General features: G+C 41.7%; 1 protein-coding gene across 1 annotated transcript in view; it reads right to left on the bottom strand.

Moving 5' to 3' along the window:
- Positions 1–16,370, bottom strand: part of LOC143808685 (cytochrome P450 2K1-like) — a 64,697-nt gene extending 48,327 nt beyond the window's left edge. The window contains exons 1-3 of the mRNA XM_077291595.1: positions 16,315–16,370; positions 15,660–15,856; positions 3,721–3,883 (exon numbers count right to left, since the gene is read on the bottom strand). Coding sequence (XP_077147710.1) covers positions 3,721–3,883; positions 15,660–15,842 — 346 coding nt within the window. The 5' untranslated portion in view covers positions 15,843–15,856; positions 16,315–16,370. The remainder of the gene's footprint in view (positions 1–3,720; positions 3,884–15,659; positions 15,857–16,314) is intronic.
- Positions 16,371–17,018: the final 648 nt, after the last annotated feature.

Raw genomic sequence — 17,018 nt, forward strand, 5'->3', positions numbered from 1 at the left:
GATTATGATGAGGTGGTAGATCCCAGTTGGGTTGAACATAGAGGCACACAGCTGAGTAGGTAATCTGAGGAGGTAAATGAGGAGGTTACGTTGTGCTGTACGTCGCAGACACATAGTTATGCAGCCACGCCGAGCAATGCATAATCAGCCATAACTTTGACTGTGATCAGCAGTGTCCGTGGGTCTGCAGCTCGCAGGAGTGGCAAGGGTTACCTAGCTTGGACCTTTTTTTGATATTGTAAAGGATGAGCCAACTCACGCAATCTGCCAACTTTGCAAAAAAAATCGTGGAGGTAAAAAGTGCAATAATTTGACTACTATATGCATGAACCTTCACATGCGCAATCAACATGCGTTACTCTGGGAATCCCACTGTGCCAAAATTCAGACCAGACGATGTCAACAACAATCAGCCACCCCATCAAACACATGTTCTGCTTCTTCCTCCTCCTCTGTTTTCGTGCCAACTGTTGAGACACAGGACTTTGACCGCAGAACCTTGGGTTCTTTACCTGCTCCATTTCATATTTTGGTCTTTAAAAATGGATGAGTGGCCTGAGCTCGCCTCACATGCATTGTAGGTGTTATCATGCCTAACAGCCAGCGTTCTCTCAGAACATGTCTCCAGCGCTGCTGGTGTTGTCCTGACAGATAAGCACAGCCGGCTGTCTCCTGAAAGTGTAGACTTCCTAACTTTCATCAAGAAGAATAAGTCATGGATCTCAAAGGACTTTTGCACCTTAATCGCAGACTGTACAGACTTGGCAATATTGCATTTTTTAGTATGCTGCATTAATGTTGCGTAAATGCATCCTGTGATATCTTTAGTGTGGCTTCTGTACCTGCTGTTAGTGCTGCAGATGTTAACACAAATTTGTAGAAATGTGAACAATCACGGTTGGTCTACATCTGCTGGGGGTTGGCTGTAGTGGAAGATATGTTGGTCCCAATTATACTATGTCTACTCTCGTGAATTCATCCAACTTCAGTGGTGTCAAGCACTCATTTTTTTAAATGCGAAAACTCCTGGTTTGGTGTCCGTCTACTGGGTTGGGTGTCGTGAAAAACCTTTTGTTCCCTATTATACTATTTCTACTCTCGTTAAATTTACGCCACTTTGGTGGTGTCAGGTAGAGATGAGCGAATATGTTAGACTCCCTCCTTATTCTGCAAGCTACAGCACTTACCAAATAAGCTGTGAAGGGAACCCTGCTACCTTGATTGCTCCTGCTGATCAGCTGTGCGGCGCCACAGCTGCATGTCTTGCAGCTATTTCACAGTCACAACACATGCATGGAGTTCCTGTTTGTTGGGCTCTCCATGCATGTGTTGTGACTGTGAAACAGACGTGACACATGCAGCTGCTGCGCCAGACAGATGATCAGTAGGAGCGATCCAGGTAGCTGAGTTCCCTCTGCAGCTTATTTGGTAAACGCTATAGCTTGCCGAATAAGGAGGGAGCCAAACATATTCGCTCATCTCTAGTGTCAGGCCCTAATTTTTTTACATTTGAAAACTCCTGATTGGGTGTAGCGAAAGATCTGTCAGTCCCTATTATACTATTTATACTGTGGTGAAATTGATCACACTTTCATGGTGTCTGCCAATAATTTTTTGAAATGTGAACACTCCTGGTTGGGTGTCCATCTGCTGGGTTGGGTGTAGTGGAAAATCTGTCAATCCTTTTATACTATTTCTACTCTAGTGAAATTGATGCCACTTTGGTGATGTCTGCTAATAATTTTTGGAAATGTGAACACTCATGTTTGAGTGTCCATCTGCTGGTTTGGGTGTAGTAGAAGACCTTTCAGTCCTTATTATATGATTTATACTGTTGTGAAATTGATGCCATTTTGGTGGTGTCTGCCAATATTTTATTTATATGTGAACACTCCTGGTTAGGTGTTCATCTGCTGGATTGGGAGTAGTGGAAGACCTGTCGGTCCCTATTATGTTGTTTCTACTGTGGCGAAATTGATGGCACTTTGTTGATGTGTGCCACTCATTTTTGTAAATGTGTAGACTACTGGTTGTGTCTTCTTCATGTGTTTTGCCTGCAGCAGTAGGCCTCTGAGACCATCAAACCTCCATTTCATTGAAGTGAACTACCCATGTTACACTATCCTTAGATTTTTCTGACAATGGTAGTCTACAAAACTAAATTTTGTGCCACCTGAGTGTGGCTCAGCATGAAGTCAGGTTGAGCTGCTGTATGTGGTATCAGGGCTCCTAGCACACCAGGACTACACAGATCCCTCACCCAACTCATTTTACTTTGAAGTTCAGTTGAAAGGTGTAAATGCTGACCATGATACCTCATGCATGGCTGATTGCTGCAGTGCCATGCTAGAATTTGACCTGAGGCCACTTTCCTGGTGTCTGTCCCTCATCTGATATGTTTTGGCAGCTTTTAGGGTTGTTAAAAGGGGTTCCGCATGCGTTTTATTTTAGCGTTCAGTTATGTTCGGCGAATAAATCAGTGAATATTACAAATTTGGCGATCGTAATCCGAACCGAACATTGAAATATTCACTCATCTCTAATAAGGACCTGAATTCTTAAAAGCTCTTTCGCCAGAATTCTGACATAAAACGCTAAGAAAATTCACAAATGTTTTGCAAACACAAGCTTGAGTGGTGATTTTCTTAATAGATTTTCATTTTTTAACTTCTTGAATAAATGTGATGCAACAAGGGAAATTTTTCCTACTAGTACCTTTTGTTTAATTTATTTTAATTTTAGTGTTATTTAAAAGGAATCATTGTAATCAATCCATTTTTATATTCCCAAATAGGACAGGTTGATCATGTAAAGTAGGAGCTGATGTTACCATTTCAGAACCAAGATAGGTAGTTCTAGTATATTGTTGTTATAGCAAGCTGATTGTCACGGTATACAAAGTGACCCCTACGGGGGGGGGGGGGGGTCAGTAAGCGGATGGCACAACACACCAACAATGGGATGGAAAAGGGGGAGGAAGGCCCTACCAATAGGGAAAAGAAGGAAGGGACACCCCTGAGCTCAAGCCTGAGCCTGTTCTTGCACTCACTTAACGCCCTAAGTGGGTCCTTCCCCCACCGCTGTCAGGATACCTTGTCCCTAACTGCCAGCTAACTCTGCCCTGGCTAGTGCACTGGCCGGCGAGGGTCGCTAGCCTCACCAACTGCAGATATTACCACACTGGGAAAGTGACGAACATGAAACGGACGGGAAAATAAACACTTAGCTTTCTCTGCTGCAAAGCAACGCACAGCAGAATAAAGGCACCAGTATAATGAACCCAGCAGAAGCACCACTGCACCCAGAGAGCTCCTCACTCAGGCTTGGTCACAGAATATTGCTCTATCACCGACAGTCAGCTGATGCATCAGGTGATCATTTAAAGATAGTGGGAGTGGTCACCACTCCCATCAGCTGACCCTCCAACATTGCAGTTACACCAGATTGCCAGCAGGGGGAACTGACATTAACCCCCTATGGACTAAAAGGAAAAAAAAGCTACATTTAAACAAAGTTGAATCAGAGCTGCCACAAATCCAAAAATGGATCATGACACTGATCTTGGAGGATAGATCTGGTTTCCACATGTGATCAACTTGACTTTAGGGACCCACAATTTTAGGTGAAGATTTCCAGACCAGACAACCTATTTACAAAGGAAAATAACTTGTAAAGCAAGATCAATCCATCCCCAATTAGTAGCAATTTTATGAAGTTTACCGTGTCCTCGGACAATTTCGTCGAGCAATGCCACTTTCGGTCTTCCTGAAAATTCATCGGCATGATTGACAAGGGCGTCTTTTACAGCCTCGTACCCACATATGACAACAACTTTCTCTACTCCTAATTGTAAGGTGTACAAGGCTCCATACTTCTTAGACAGCTGAAAAGTGAAATGAGTATTTTTTAGTGAATTTCTTGATGATCTTTTGTCTCGTTTTTATGGTGAACAAATTCTAATAGTAGAGCAAAATTTATTTCAGACGTTTTCTGAATTTATCTTAATGAACTTTAACCACTTGCCGTCTGGGCCAATTTTAATTTTTGTGCTTTTACTTTTTTCTCCTCTTCTCCAAGAGCCATAACTTGAACCTGAAGATCAGTGCGATTATATAAATTCCAGGAATATAGTTGTTTTACATACATTTTAGTGATAACGAGTCATTGGCAGGAGATATACCAAAATGATACCCAAAACATTTTTTTAAATCACTTACTTATATGAAAAATATGACTCGATATCAGAATCAGTGTCTGGCCTAATTCTGTAAGTATTAGGATTTGAGGTAAATAGCCCATATTATTCCTGCAATAGGGTGTGTCTACTGTATTTTCATAGACTAGGACTATTCATCATTTGCACTTTCTTTAACCCGTTTCATTCCTGGGCTATTTTCCCATTTTTTGTTTTACTTTTTTCCTCCTGTTTTTCCAACATCCATAACGGTTTAATTTTTCTATCCACATAGCCATATGAAGGCTTGTTTTCTCGGGACCGGTTGTACATTTAAATGAAATCATCATTTTATGACTCGATGCACTGTAAAGCTGCAAAAAAATTCCAATTGCATTGAAATTGCAAAAAAAAAGTGCAACTTCACAATTGTTTTTTCCGTTGTCTTAGTCTTATTTACCATGTTCACTACACAGTAAAATTGACCTGGCAATATGATTTTCCAGGTCAGTACGAGCACAGACAGCAAACATAGTTTTGTTTTTTTTATTTCATTGGTGAAAATTTTTTTTGCTTTTGTTGCCATTTTCCGAGACATTTTCATTTTTTGGAATCTTGGGCTGGATGAGGGCTTATTTTTTGCTCCCTGATCTGACATTTTTACTGGTACCATATTGGTGTAAATACAGTATTTTGATTCCCTCTTATTGAATTTACTGCAGAAAAACTTAATTCTGGTGTTTGGATTTTTTTCCACTGCGCCTTTTACAAATCAGACAAATTTATTTTATATTTTGATTGCTGCGACTTTTATGAATTTGGTGATAACAAATATGTGTATTTTTTATTTTACATTGTTTTATTTTTAATGGGGTAATTTAAAAGTTTTATTTTTCTATTTTTTAAAACTTTTTAATGCATTTGATAGTCCCCTTAGGGGACTTGAAGCTGCGATCATCTCGTGTGCTATGAATATCACTGCATGAGTACTGCTATGAATAACGAAATTCCCAATCTCCTATGAACGCCAGATTAATGCTGACTGTGACAGGAGGATTGTAGTGACAGGCACAGGGGTCTTTAGCAGACCCACAGTTGTCCTGGCAACACAACAGCAGCAGCGATCACATCACAGGGCCGATGGGCACATAGAATGAAGCTCTCTCTGTCGATGCCTGGTAATGTTGCTGTCAGAGATTGACACTGGCATTTAACAGGTTAACAGAAGTGGGATGTGCTCCACTCCACTTGTGGCTGATAAAGGCACCTGATGGCCGATTAAATCAGCCATCATTTGCCAGAAAAGATGCGGGTTTGGGGTACGAGTCGGCATCAAAGGCAGACACGACCTTTGACGTATATGTACTGTAAGTCAAAAGTCGTTAAGGGGTGAAGTCACTTTTCTTTCTCTTTCTCTTGAGGTTTTCTTGGGCCTGAAGGAGAGTTTCCTCTCCTTCAGACCCTGGGAACCATCAGGATACCTTCCGATACTTGTGTCCCATTGACTTGCATTGGTATCAGGTATCGGTATCGGCGATATCCGATATTTTTCGGGTATCGGCCGATACTATCCGATACCGATACTTTCAAGTATCGGACGGTATCGCTCAACACTACTTGTGACTATCCATCATCCTCTTGATTACATTCCAGATGTTTTAAATGGGGTTCAGGTCTGGAGATTGGGATGCCCATGACAAGGATTTCATGTGGTGGTCTCTAAATTTTTGCCAGAGCTGTATATATATATATATATATATATATATATATATATATATATATATATATACCATTTTTTCCGGAATATAAGATGCTCCGGATTATAAGATGCACCCCTAATTTTGAGGAGAAAAATATATATTTTTTAATAAAATGGTGTTGTTTCTTATATTCCATGCATCTTACTGCTTTCCGGGGGTGGTGGCTGCGGTGAAGCAGGGTCCCAGGGTCGCTGCTAAAGGAGGTAAAAGTGGGGTGAAACTGCAGGCCGCAAACTGAGAGGAGGGGGTGCTCCGATGTGTGGCGAGCCGTTGCGGGTGTCCGGTGCTGCTGCTGGTGCCCGGCGCTGCTGCAGGTTGCTGGCGGTGCTGCGGCTGGTGTCCAGTGCTGCGGAAGTGTCTGGCACTGTGGGAGTGCCTGGTGGTGCTGTGGGGGTCTCTGACACAGCTGCAGGGGTCTCCGCTGCTGCTGCAGGGTTTTCCGGTACTGCGGGGGGCTCTGCCAACATTTTGTGAAAGGCCAAAGCCCCTCGCAGTTCCATGGTTTCCTGTGCGGTTGACTCTGGGAAAATGGCCGCCGTGGGGCGGCGCATGTGCAGATGGAGATCTCGGCGCCAAGATCTCGGGAGATGAGTGCTGATCTCCTTCCTCACACAGGAAACCATGGAACTGCGGGGGGCTCTGGCCTTTCACAAAATGTCGGCAGAGCCCCCAGCAGCACTGGAGACCACCGCAGCAGCACCAGAGACCCCTGCAGCAGCGCCAGACACCCCAGCAGCACCGCCATGCACCCGCATCACCACTGGACACTCCCTCATCACAGCCTGTGGCCTGCAGCAATGGTACCAGTAAGGTATATCTGCATTATAAGATGCACCCCCATTTTCCCCCCAAATTTGGGAGAAAAAATGCGTCTTATAATCCAAACAATATGGTGTTAGGTGTCAAGTTCCCACCGCTGCACAGGGGGAATCTCAAACCACCTCCGTTGCGGTCTCCCATTCTTTTTCAGCCACAGTGGAGCCTGCTCAGTGGAGATGTGGGTCCCAGCATCTGGCTCTGGCAGATACTGTGCGCTTGGTTAGTGCTGATCTTCCAGGCTCAGCCATTGTAGCCAGCACTTTTCTATGGCGAGCAGATGCTCCTGGGACTAAGTCCTGCTATTCTGCTACTGAGCATGCCCAAGGGACGACTTCTCATTGGAGGTCGGGGGTCACATGCTCAGGTCCTGAAGCAGTTCCTATTGAACCACTAGGAAGGTCCTGGAGAGCTTTCTCTATAAAAGGTTTGCATGGCCGCACGGCCATGCGCTAGTATTAACCTATGTTTATGAGCTTAGCTGCCTTGTGGTCTGTGTCTGCATGTGCTCAGGGTCGGCTGTATTGCCACTAGAATTCCGGCACCTCTGGAGGGGAGTTTGTGTGTGTGAATTTAGGGCTGGCGTATAGCCACTAGAATTCCGGCACCTCCGGAGAAGAGTTGTTTGTGTGCTGATGCTGACTGTATGACCACTGTATGCTACCTGCTCTGTTAGTGAGCTGTGATTCTCTGTGAAGTTAACAGGGCACAGTGTTATCCTAATCCCGGCGACTCTGTGAAGCAACAGAGTTCGCTCCTATACAGACCGGGTGAAGAAACCCGTGTCTATTCAGGCGTTGTTCCGCCATATAGTGCTGCCATTTACTAGCAGCAGGTTCCATTCCTGCACGGTGGACCCCGAGCTGCGAACGCACCTATATTATCTCAATATTTACTCGGTGTGTTCCGCCAGCCCTAATATATGGTATATATATATTTATATATAGATTTATAAATAAATAAATATATATATATATATGTATATATATATATATATATATATATATATATATATATATATATATATATATATATATATGTCTTACTTAAATAGACAGAAAGAAGAAAAGTAGACAATTCATCTGCCGTGTACTGTAAAATCTCTGCAGGAGTTGAAAGGATAAAAAAGATGGATTACGTACAGTGAATACACATAGGATAGGTAGACATATAACTACAGTGACATAGACAATTAGTACAGTGTGTATGCAACTTACTGTATATGTTTTTAATTATTAAAAGATTATTTTTCTGAAAAAGTGGTGTGGGCTCCCATGTAATTTTCTTAACCAGCAGAGGGAAAGCCCATGGCTAGGTGCAAATGTTTATAACCTGGGCTGGGTATAATGCCCATGGAGCTTCCCAAGCTAATAATATCAACTCACAGCTGTATACTTAGCTTTTACTGACTATTTAATAGGGGGATTCTCCCAAAAAAATGATGTAAGGCCCCCCTATAATTATTAACCAGCAAAGGCTATTCAGACAGCTGCGGGCTGATATTAATAGCCTTGGAAAGGACCATGGATACTGGCCCCCCAGGATAAAAACATCAGCTCTGAGCCACCCCAGAAAAGGCGTATATTTAAGATGTGCCAATTCTGGCACTTAGCCTCGCTCTTCCCATTTGTCCTGTAGCGGTGGCAAGTGGGGTGGTAGTTGGGGGGTTAATGTCACCTTTGTATTGTCAGGTGACATCAAGCCCGAAGTTATTAATGAAGTGACGTCAATAAGATGCCCCCATTAGTAACCCCTTAGTCATATTGTAAAAAAAACACAGACACCCAGAAAAAGTCATTTAATTGAAAGAATGACACAGACTCCTTTAACCCCCTTCACCACCAAGGGTGTTTTGCACGTTATGGACCGGGCCAATTTTTACAATTCTGACCACTATCCCTTTATGAGGTTATAACTCTGGAACGCTTCAACGGATCCTGGTGATTCTGACAATCATCCTGGTGTTTTCTCGTGACATATTGTACTTCATGATTGTCATACAATTTCTTTGATATTACCTGCGTTTATTTGTGAAAAAAATGGAAATTTGGCAAAAATTTTGAAAATTTTGCAATTTTCCAAATTTGAATTTTTATGCAATTAAATCACAGTGATATGTCACACAAAATACTTAATAAGTAACATTTCCCACATGTCTACTTTACATCAGCACAATTTTGGAACCAACATTTTTTTTTGTTAGGGAGTTATAAGGGTTAAAATTTGACCAGCAATTTCTCATTTTCACAACACAATTTTTTTTTAGGGACCACATCTCATTTGAAGTCAATTTGAGGGGTCTATATGATCGAAAATACCCAAGTGTAACACAATTCTAAAAACTGCACCCCTCAAGGTGCTCAAAACCACATTCAAGAAGTTTATTAACCCTTCAGGTGTTTCACAGGAATTTTTGGAATGTTTAAATAAAAATGAGCATTTAACTTTTTTTCACACAAAATTTACTTCAGCTTGTTTTATTTTACCATGGGTAACAGGAGAAAATGGACCCCAAAAGATGTTGTACAATTTGTCCTGAGTACGCCGATACCCAATATGTGGGGGTAAACCACTGTTTGGGCGCATGACAGAGCTCGGAAGCGAAGGAGCGCCATTTGACTTTTCAATGCAAAATTGACTGGAATTGAGATGGGACGCCATGTTGCGTTTGGAGAGCCCCTGATATGCCTAAACATTGAAACCCCCCACAAGTGACACCATTTTGGAAAGTAGACCCCCTAAGGAGCTTATCTAGAGGTGTGGTGAGCACTTTGACTCACCAAGTGCTTCACAGAAGTTTATAATGCAGAACCGTAAAAATAAAAAATCATATTTTTTAACAAAAATTATCTTTTCGCCCCCAATTTTTTATTTTCCCAAGGGTAAGAGAAGAAATTGGACCACAAATGTTGTTGTACAATTTGTCCTAAGTATGCTGATACCCCATATGTGGGGGTAAACCACTGTTTGGGCGCATGGAAGAGCTCGGAAGGGAAGGAGCGCCGTTTGACTTTTCACTGCAAAATTGACAGGAATTGAGATGGGACGCCATGTTGTGTTTGGAGAGCCACTAATGTGCCTAAACATTGAAACCCCCCACAAGTGACTCCATTTTGGAAAGTAGACCCCCTAAGGAACTTATCTAGAGGTGTAGTGAGCACTTTGACCCACCAACTGCTTCACAGAAGTTTATAATGCAGAGCTGTAAAAATAAAACAAACATTTTTTTCCCACAAAAATTATTTTTTAGCCCCCAGTTTTGTATTTTCCCGAGGGTAACAGGAGAAACTGAACCCCAAAAGTTGTTGTCCAATTTGTCTTGAGTACGCTGATACCCCATATGTGGGGGGAAACACCGTTTGGGCGCATGGGAGGGCTCGGAAGGGAAGGAGCGCCATTTGGAATGCAGACTTAGATGGAATGGTCACATTGCGTTTGCAAATAAAAAATATTTTTTTTCCACAAAAATTATGTTTTAGCCCCCAGTTTTGTATTTTCCCAAGGGTAACAGGAGAAATTGGACCGCAAAAGTTGTTCTCCAATGTGTTCTGAGTATGCTGATACCCCATATGTTGGGGTAAACCCCTGTTTGAGCGCACGGGAGAGCTCGGAAGGGAAGGAGCACTGTTTTACTTTTTCAACGCAGAATTGGCTGAAATTGATATCGGATGCCATGTCGCATTTGGAGAGCCCCTGACGTGCCTAAACAGTGGAAACCCCCAATTCTAACTGAAACCCTAATCCAAACTCATCCCTAACCCTAATGCCAATGGTAACCCGAACCACACCTCTAACCCAGACACACACCTAACCCTAATCCCAACCTTATTCCCAACCGTAGATGTAATCCAAACCCTAACTTTAGCCCCAACCCTAACCCTAACTTTAGCCGCAACCCTAACCGTAACTTTAGCCCCAACCCTAACTGTAGCCTTAACCCTAACCCTAGCCCTAACCCTAGCCCTAACCCTAGCCCAACCCTAGCACCAACCCTAGCCCCAACCCTAACCCTAGCCCCAACCCTAGCCCTAACCCTAACCCTAGCCCTAACCCTAGCCCTAACCCTAGCCCTAACCCTAGCCCTAGCCCTAACCCTAACACTAGCCCTAGCCCTAACCCTAGCCCTAACCCTAATGGTAAAATGGAAATAAATACATTTTTTAAATTTTTTTATTTTTCCCTAACTAAGGGGGTGATGAAGGGGGGTTTGATTTACTTTTATAGCGTTTTTTTAGCAGGTTTTTATGATTGGCAGCTGTCACACACTGAAAGAAGCTTTTTATTGCAAAAAATATTTTTTGCGTTACCACATTTTAAGAGCTATAATTTTTCCATATTTGAGTCTACAGAGTCATGTGAGGTCTTGTTTTTTGCGGAACGAGTTGTCATTTTTATTGGTAACATGCTCGGGCACGGGAGATTTTTTGATCACTTTTTATTCCGATTTTTGAGAGGCAGAATGACCAAAAACCAGCTATTCATGAAATTCTTTTGGGGGAGGCATTTATACCGTTCCGCGTTTGGTAAAATTGATAAAGCAGTTTTATTCTTCGGGTCAGAACGATTACAGTGATACCTCATTTATATCATTTTTTTATGTTTTGGTGCTTTTATATGATAAAAACTATTTTATAGAAAAAATAATTATTTTGGCATCGCTTTATTCTGAGGACTATAACTTTTTTATTTTTTCGCTGATGATGCTATCTCGTGGCTCGTTTTTTGCGGGACAAGATGACGTTTGCAGCGGTACCATGGTTATTTATATCCGTCTTTTTGATCGCGTGTTATTCTACTTTTTGTTTGGCGGTATGAGAATAAAGCGTTGTTTTTTGCCTTGTTTTTTTTTTACGGTGTTCACTGAAGGGGTTAACTAGTGATATAGTTTTATAGGAGGGGTCATTACGGATGCGGAGATACTAAATATGTGTACTTTTTTTGTGTGATTTTTTTTATTTAGATAAAGGAATGTATTTATGGGAATAATATATATATTTTTTTCTTTATTTAGGATTTTTTTTTTCTTTTTTTTTACACATGGGGAAATTTTTTTTTTTTACTTTGTCCCAGGGGGGGACATTACAGATCGGTGATCTGACAGTGTGCACAGCACTCTGTCAGATCACCGATCTCACCTACAGCCGTGCAGGCTTACAAGAACCTGCACAGCACCCGGAAGTAATCCCTGCAGGACCTGGATGCAGCCCCGCGGCCATTTTGGATCCAGGGCCTGCAGGGATAGGAGGTAGGAGACCCTCACAGCAACGCTATCACATCGCGTTGCTCCGGGGGTCTCAGGGAAGCATGCAGGGAGCCCCCTCCCTGCGCGATGCTTCCCTGTACCGCCGGCACACCGCAATCATGTTTGATCGCGGTGTGCCGGGGGTTAATGTGCTGGGGGCGGTCCGTGACCACTCCTGGCACATAGTGCCGGATGTCAGCTGCGATAGTTAGCTGACACCCGGCCGCAATCGGCCGCGCTCCCCCCGTGAGCGCGGCCGATCGTGCTGGACGTACTATTCCGTCCTTGGGAATTAGGGCCCACCCCACATGGACGGAATAGTACGTCCAATGGCAGAAAGGGGTTAATAAATCCTAATGAAACCATACGTACTACTTCGCCCACTCCACTGACGCCATCAACGTTTGCAAATTTGCAATATTCTTCACTTTTCCACAGACATGATGATAATCCATTTGTCCCATGACAGGTCCAGCTCTGCTACATCTAGTTGGCAGGCTGCATGGATGCATAATTTGACCTGTCGTCCAGCAGAAACATTGAGCAGCATGTGCAAAGTGACTCCTTGTGAACTCCTATTCCCTGCCTGAGGGCACCACGAGCGTGAGAAAGTTCTCCTGCTTGCAGTGCCATCAGACAAGTCCTGCAAGTTCACAGCCATGGAACTCACTACACCTATGTGACGTCAGTGCGAGGGTGAGGAGAATTTTTCCCGGGGTGCTCCCACTGATGTCAGATAGGTGAAGTGAGTCAATTGGCTATGAACTCCCAGGACCTGTCTGACCGCGAGCAGGAGAACTTTGTCATGATTGCGGTGCCCTCAGACAGGGAATAGGAGTTCACAATGAGACGACACTGAAAACACGCTGCTCAGAGTTTCCCCTGAATGACAGGCTGTATGGTCCCATCATGCAATAATGCAACCTTCCATCTATATGTAGCAGAGCTAGATCCATAAGTATGGTTTAATTAAGATTTATTAAAGGAGTCTGTGTAATTATTTTAATCAAAGGACTTTATTCTGGGTGTGTTTTTATACGATATGTTCTCCTCATGAGCATCTATGTTTCTTTTAATGCATCCCATTATTTTATTTGCCTTTGCAGCAGCTGCCTGACACTGGCCACTGAATGTGATTTTATCATCCACCCATACACACAGGTATTTTTCAGTAACAGTTTTGCCAAGTGTTTTACAATTAAGCACAAAATTATACATCTTATGTCTTCTGCGCAAGTGCAAGACCTTATATTTATCCCCATTTATCAGCCCAAGCTTCTAGTTTACATAAATCTTCCTGTAATATAAAATTGTCCTCCTCTGTATTGATTACTTTGCAGAGTTTAGTGTCATCTGCAAATATTGAAATTCTGCTTTATATGCCCCCTACAAGGTCATTTAAAAATATGTTAAAAAGAATAGGGCCCAATACTGACCCCTGTGGTACCCCACTGCTTACCGCGACCCAGTCCAAGTGTGCTCCATTAATAACCACCCTTTGTTTCCTATCCCGAGCCAGCTCTCAACCCACTTGCACATATTTTCCCCTATCCCCATTATTCTAATTTTATGTAACAACCTTTTGTGTGGCACCGTATCAAAAGCTTTTGAAAGTTCATATACACTACATCTACTGGATTCCCTTGGTCCAGTCCGGAACTTACCTCTTCATAGAAACTGATCAGATTAGTCTGACAGGAATAGTCCCTAGTAAACCCGTGCTGATACTGGGTCATGAGGTTATTCCTCTTCAGATACTCCAGTATAGCATCCCTTAGAATGCCCTCCAGGATTTTACCCACAGTAGAGGTTAAACTTACTGGCCTATAATTTCCTAGCTCAGTTTTTGTCCCCTTTTTGAATATTGGCACCACATTTGCTATACACGAGTCCTGTGGTACAGACCCTGTTATTATGGAGTCTCTAAAGATTAAAAATAATGGTCTATCAATGACTGTACTTAGTTCCTGCAGTACTCGGGGGTGTATCCCATCCGGGCCGGAGATATGTCAACTTTAGGGATTTTTAGACGCCGCTGTACTTCCTGCTGGGTTAAGCAGGTGACATTTAATAGGGAATTTTTGTTATCACTAGTCATATTGTCTGCCATGGGATCTTATTGTGTAAATACTGATGAAAAAAAGTCATTTAGCAGATTCGTTTTTTCCTCATCCTCATCCACCATTCCACCCAGACTATTTTTAAGGGGGCCAACACTATCATTTTTTAGTTTCTTACTATTTATGTAGTTAAATAATATTTTGGGATTATTTTTACTCTCTCTGGCAATGAGTCTCTCTGTCTCAATCTTTGCTGCCTTGATTTGCTTGTTACAGAATTTATTTCATTTTTTGTATTTATTTAATGCCTCATCACTACCTACTTCCTTTAATTCCCTAAATGCTTTCTTTTTGTCCCTTATTGCGCCCCTTACAGCTCTATTTAGCCATACTGGTTTCCTCCTATTTCTAGTATGTTTATTCCCATACGGTATATACTGTGCACAGGCCCTATCCAGAATGCTAATAAACGTCTCCCATTTTCTTTGTGTATTTTTACGTCTCAGGATATCATCCCAGTTAATTGCACCAAGATCATCTCTCATCCGTTGGAAATTTGCCCTCCTGAAGTTTAGTGTCCTTGTCACCCCTCTACTACACATCTTATTAAAGGATACATGAAAACTTATTATCTTGTGATCACTATTGCCCAAGTGACACTCAACCCTTATATTTGACATGCGGTCTGACCTTGCCTGTCTGGCCGAATATGCGGTCTGGCTGAACATATTATATATTAATATAATATATATATGATATGTTATATATATTAATATATATAATCAATATATATCTGTATATTCAGGCCAAAAATATATACATTTCCTTGCACATTTTTCAAGTCACATAGAGAAGCATAAAAAATGATCACATTTTAAAAACTCTCTCTCTTCTCTCTCTCTCTCTCTGTGTATATATACAGCTCTGGCAAAAATTAAGAGACCACCACATGAAACCCCTGTCATGGGCAGCCCAATCTCCAGACCTGAACCCCATTGAAAACCTCTGAAATGTAATCAAGAGGATGATGGATAGTCACAAGCCATCAAACATAGAAGAACTGCTTACATTTTAGCGCCAGAAGCAGTATGAAAGACTGGTGGAAAGCATGCCAAGACGCATGAAAACTGTGATTAAAAATCATGGTTATTCCACAAAATATTGATTTCTGAACTCTTCCTGAGTTAAAACATTAGTATTCTTGTTTCTAAATGATTACGAATTTGTTTTCTTTGCATTTTTTGATGTCTGAAAGCACTGTTTTTTTTTTATTTTGACCATTTTTCTTTGTCAGAAAAAAATTAGAAAATTTCGGAGACATGTTGTCAGAAGTTTATAAAATAAAAGAACAATTTACATTTTACTCAAAAAAATACATATAAAGAGAAAAATCAGACAAACTAAACATTGTGCAGTGGTCTCTTAATTATTGCCAGAGCTGTATATATATTCACACCAAAAAAGCCTGGCAAACTGTGGGAAGTCTAAAGTCAGCAAACCCTTTAAATATTTACCCTCTATTATAAGTGACCTATTATATTCGCATTCCCTTTAAGCAACAGAATCATAACCATTTGGTATAATGTAGTCAATATACTAAATGTTACCTCGTGCATTGTCAGATACGGTCTCTTAGAGTCCAGAATGTGCAGATTTCCAATGATTGGTAGCGGTCGAGGTCCGGGGGGCAAATTATAAGCATTTTTTTTTCGTCCAAACAAAAACTGGACAAAAAATAGGCACAAAATAATAGACAGAACCAATGTGATGGGATCACATGGGATCATCATGCCAGGAAAGGTTTCTGTAGAAAGACAAAGAGAATCATCTAAATGTGCAAACATCCACAGACTCTATCTATCTATCTATCTATCTATCTATCTATCTATCTATCTATCTATCTATCTATCTATCTATCTATCTATCTATCTATCCATCCCATATATATCTATTTATCTATAGAAAAACAAAAAAGTAAGAGCAGCACTAGCAATCACAAAGTTGGGCGCAAAACCCCGCAGGCAAAGTCCAAACCTTATGTAGAGGTTAAAAAATGGAGGCAGCACACCATTCAGGGTGAAAAAGAGGCAACGTTTCTCTTCAAGAGTGATAACCTTTATCTATATCTATTTATGTATTGTATGTCTTTCTCTCGTTTTTCTTTCTTTCTTTCTTCAGAATATCTATAAATCTATCCTACCTAACCTAAAATCCTTCTGTATTCTCAGTATTATTTTTCTATCCTTCAGAATTTATGCTTACGTTGTTAATGAAATGTCCCCGACTGATCCTTCTCTTCTTTGTGATTTTGCAGTTCTGATTCGCATTGCATAACACTGAAAATGTAATGTGATATTTACAATCCGCCCAGATATTCGGGCCAAGAAATAGTTTTCTTTGAGAATGCTGTGCTATGGAAAAAAAAGTTTTCCCAAAACAGAGTTCAGCTACAAATAAAATCTAACTGACTGGAGGACCCAACATGTCCATGAATCGCACAGACCAGTGGTGACGCTGCAGAAGAATTTCAGATTGGTGGTCTACGTTCTCCTACAGCTGGGGCTGGTTATACACATGTTGAAGCTGTCGGCTAATTGTGGGCTTGGTGGATTGCTATTCTTCATACATATCGACACTCGACACAACCAATGGGAAGGGAGGAATAAGATTCTGTCAGACACCACAACTGTCAGACACATCTTTACGGGAAAGATGTATCGCCAAAGAAAACAAAAAGGGCAGCATGTTTATTTTCAAATGCTGGATCCTCCTCTTCCCCCAAATCATCTGCTGAATGGGATTCTGGAGGCCTTCATTGATGGTCAGTCAATCCCACCGATATTGGAGTGTTCAGCTGACTTTAATCTAATGTGCATGCTGGCCTTTACATCTTGGGAGCTTTACATTGGGCACTATGTGATCTACTTACAGGGAACTCATCTGACCAAAATGTAGGTCACCTATAT

Source organism: Ranitomeya variabilis, chromosome 2 (genome assembly GCF_051348905.1).
Source record: "Ranitomeya variabilis isolate aRanVar5 chromosome 2, aRanVar5.hap1, whole genome shotgun sequence".
Lineage (NCBI taxonomy): Eukaryota > Metazoa > Chordata > Amphibia > Anura > Dendrobatidae > Ranitomeya > Ranitomeya variabilis.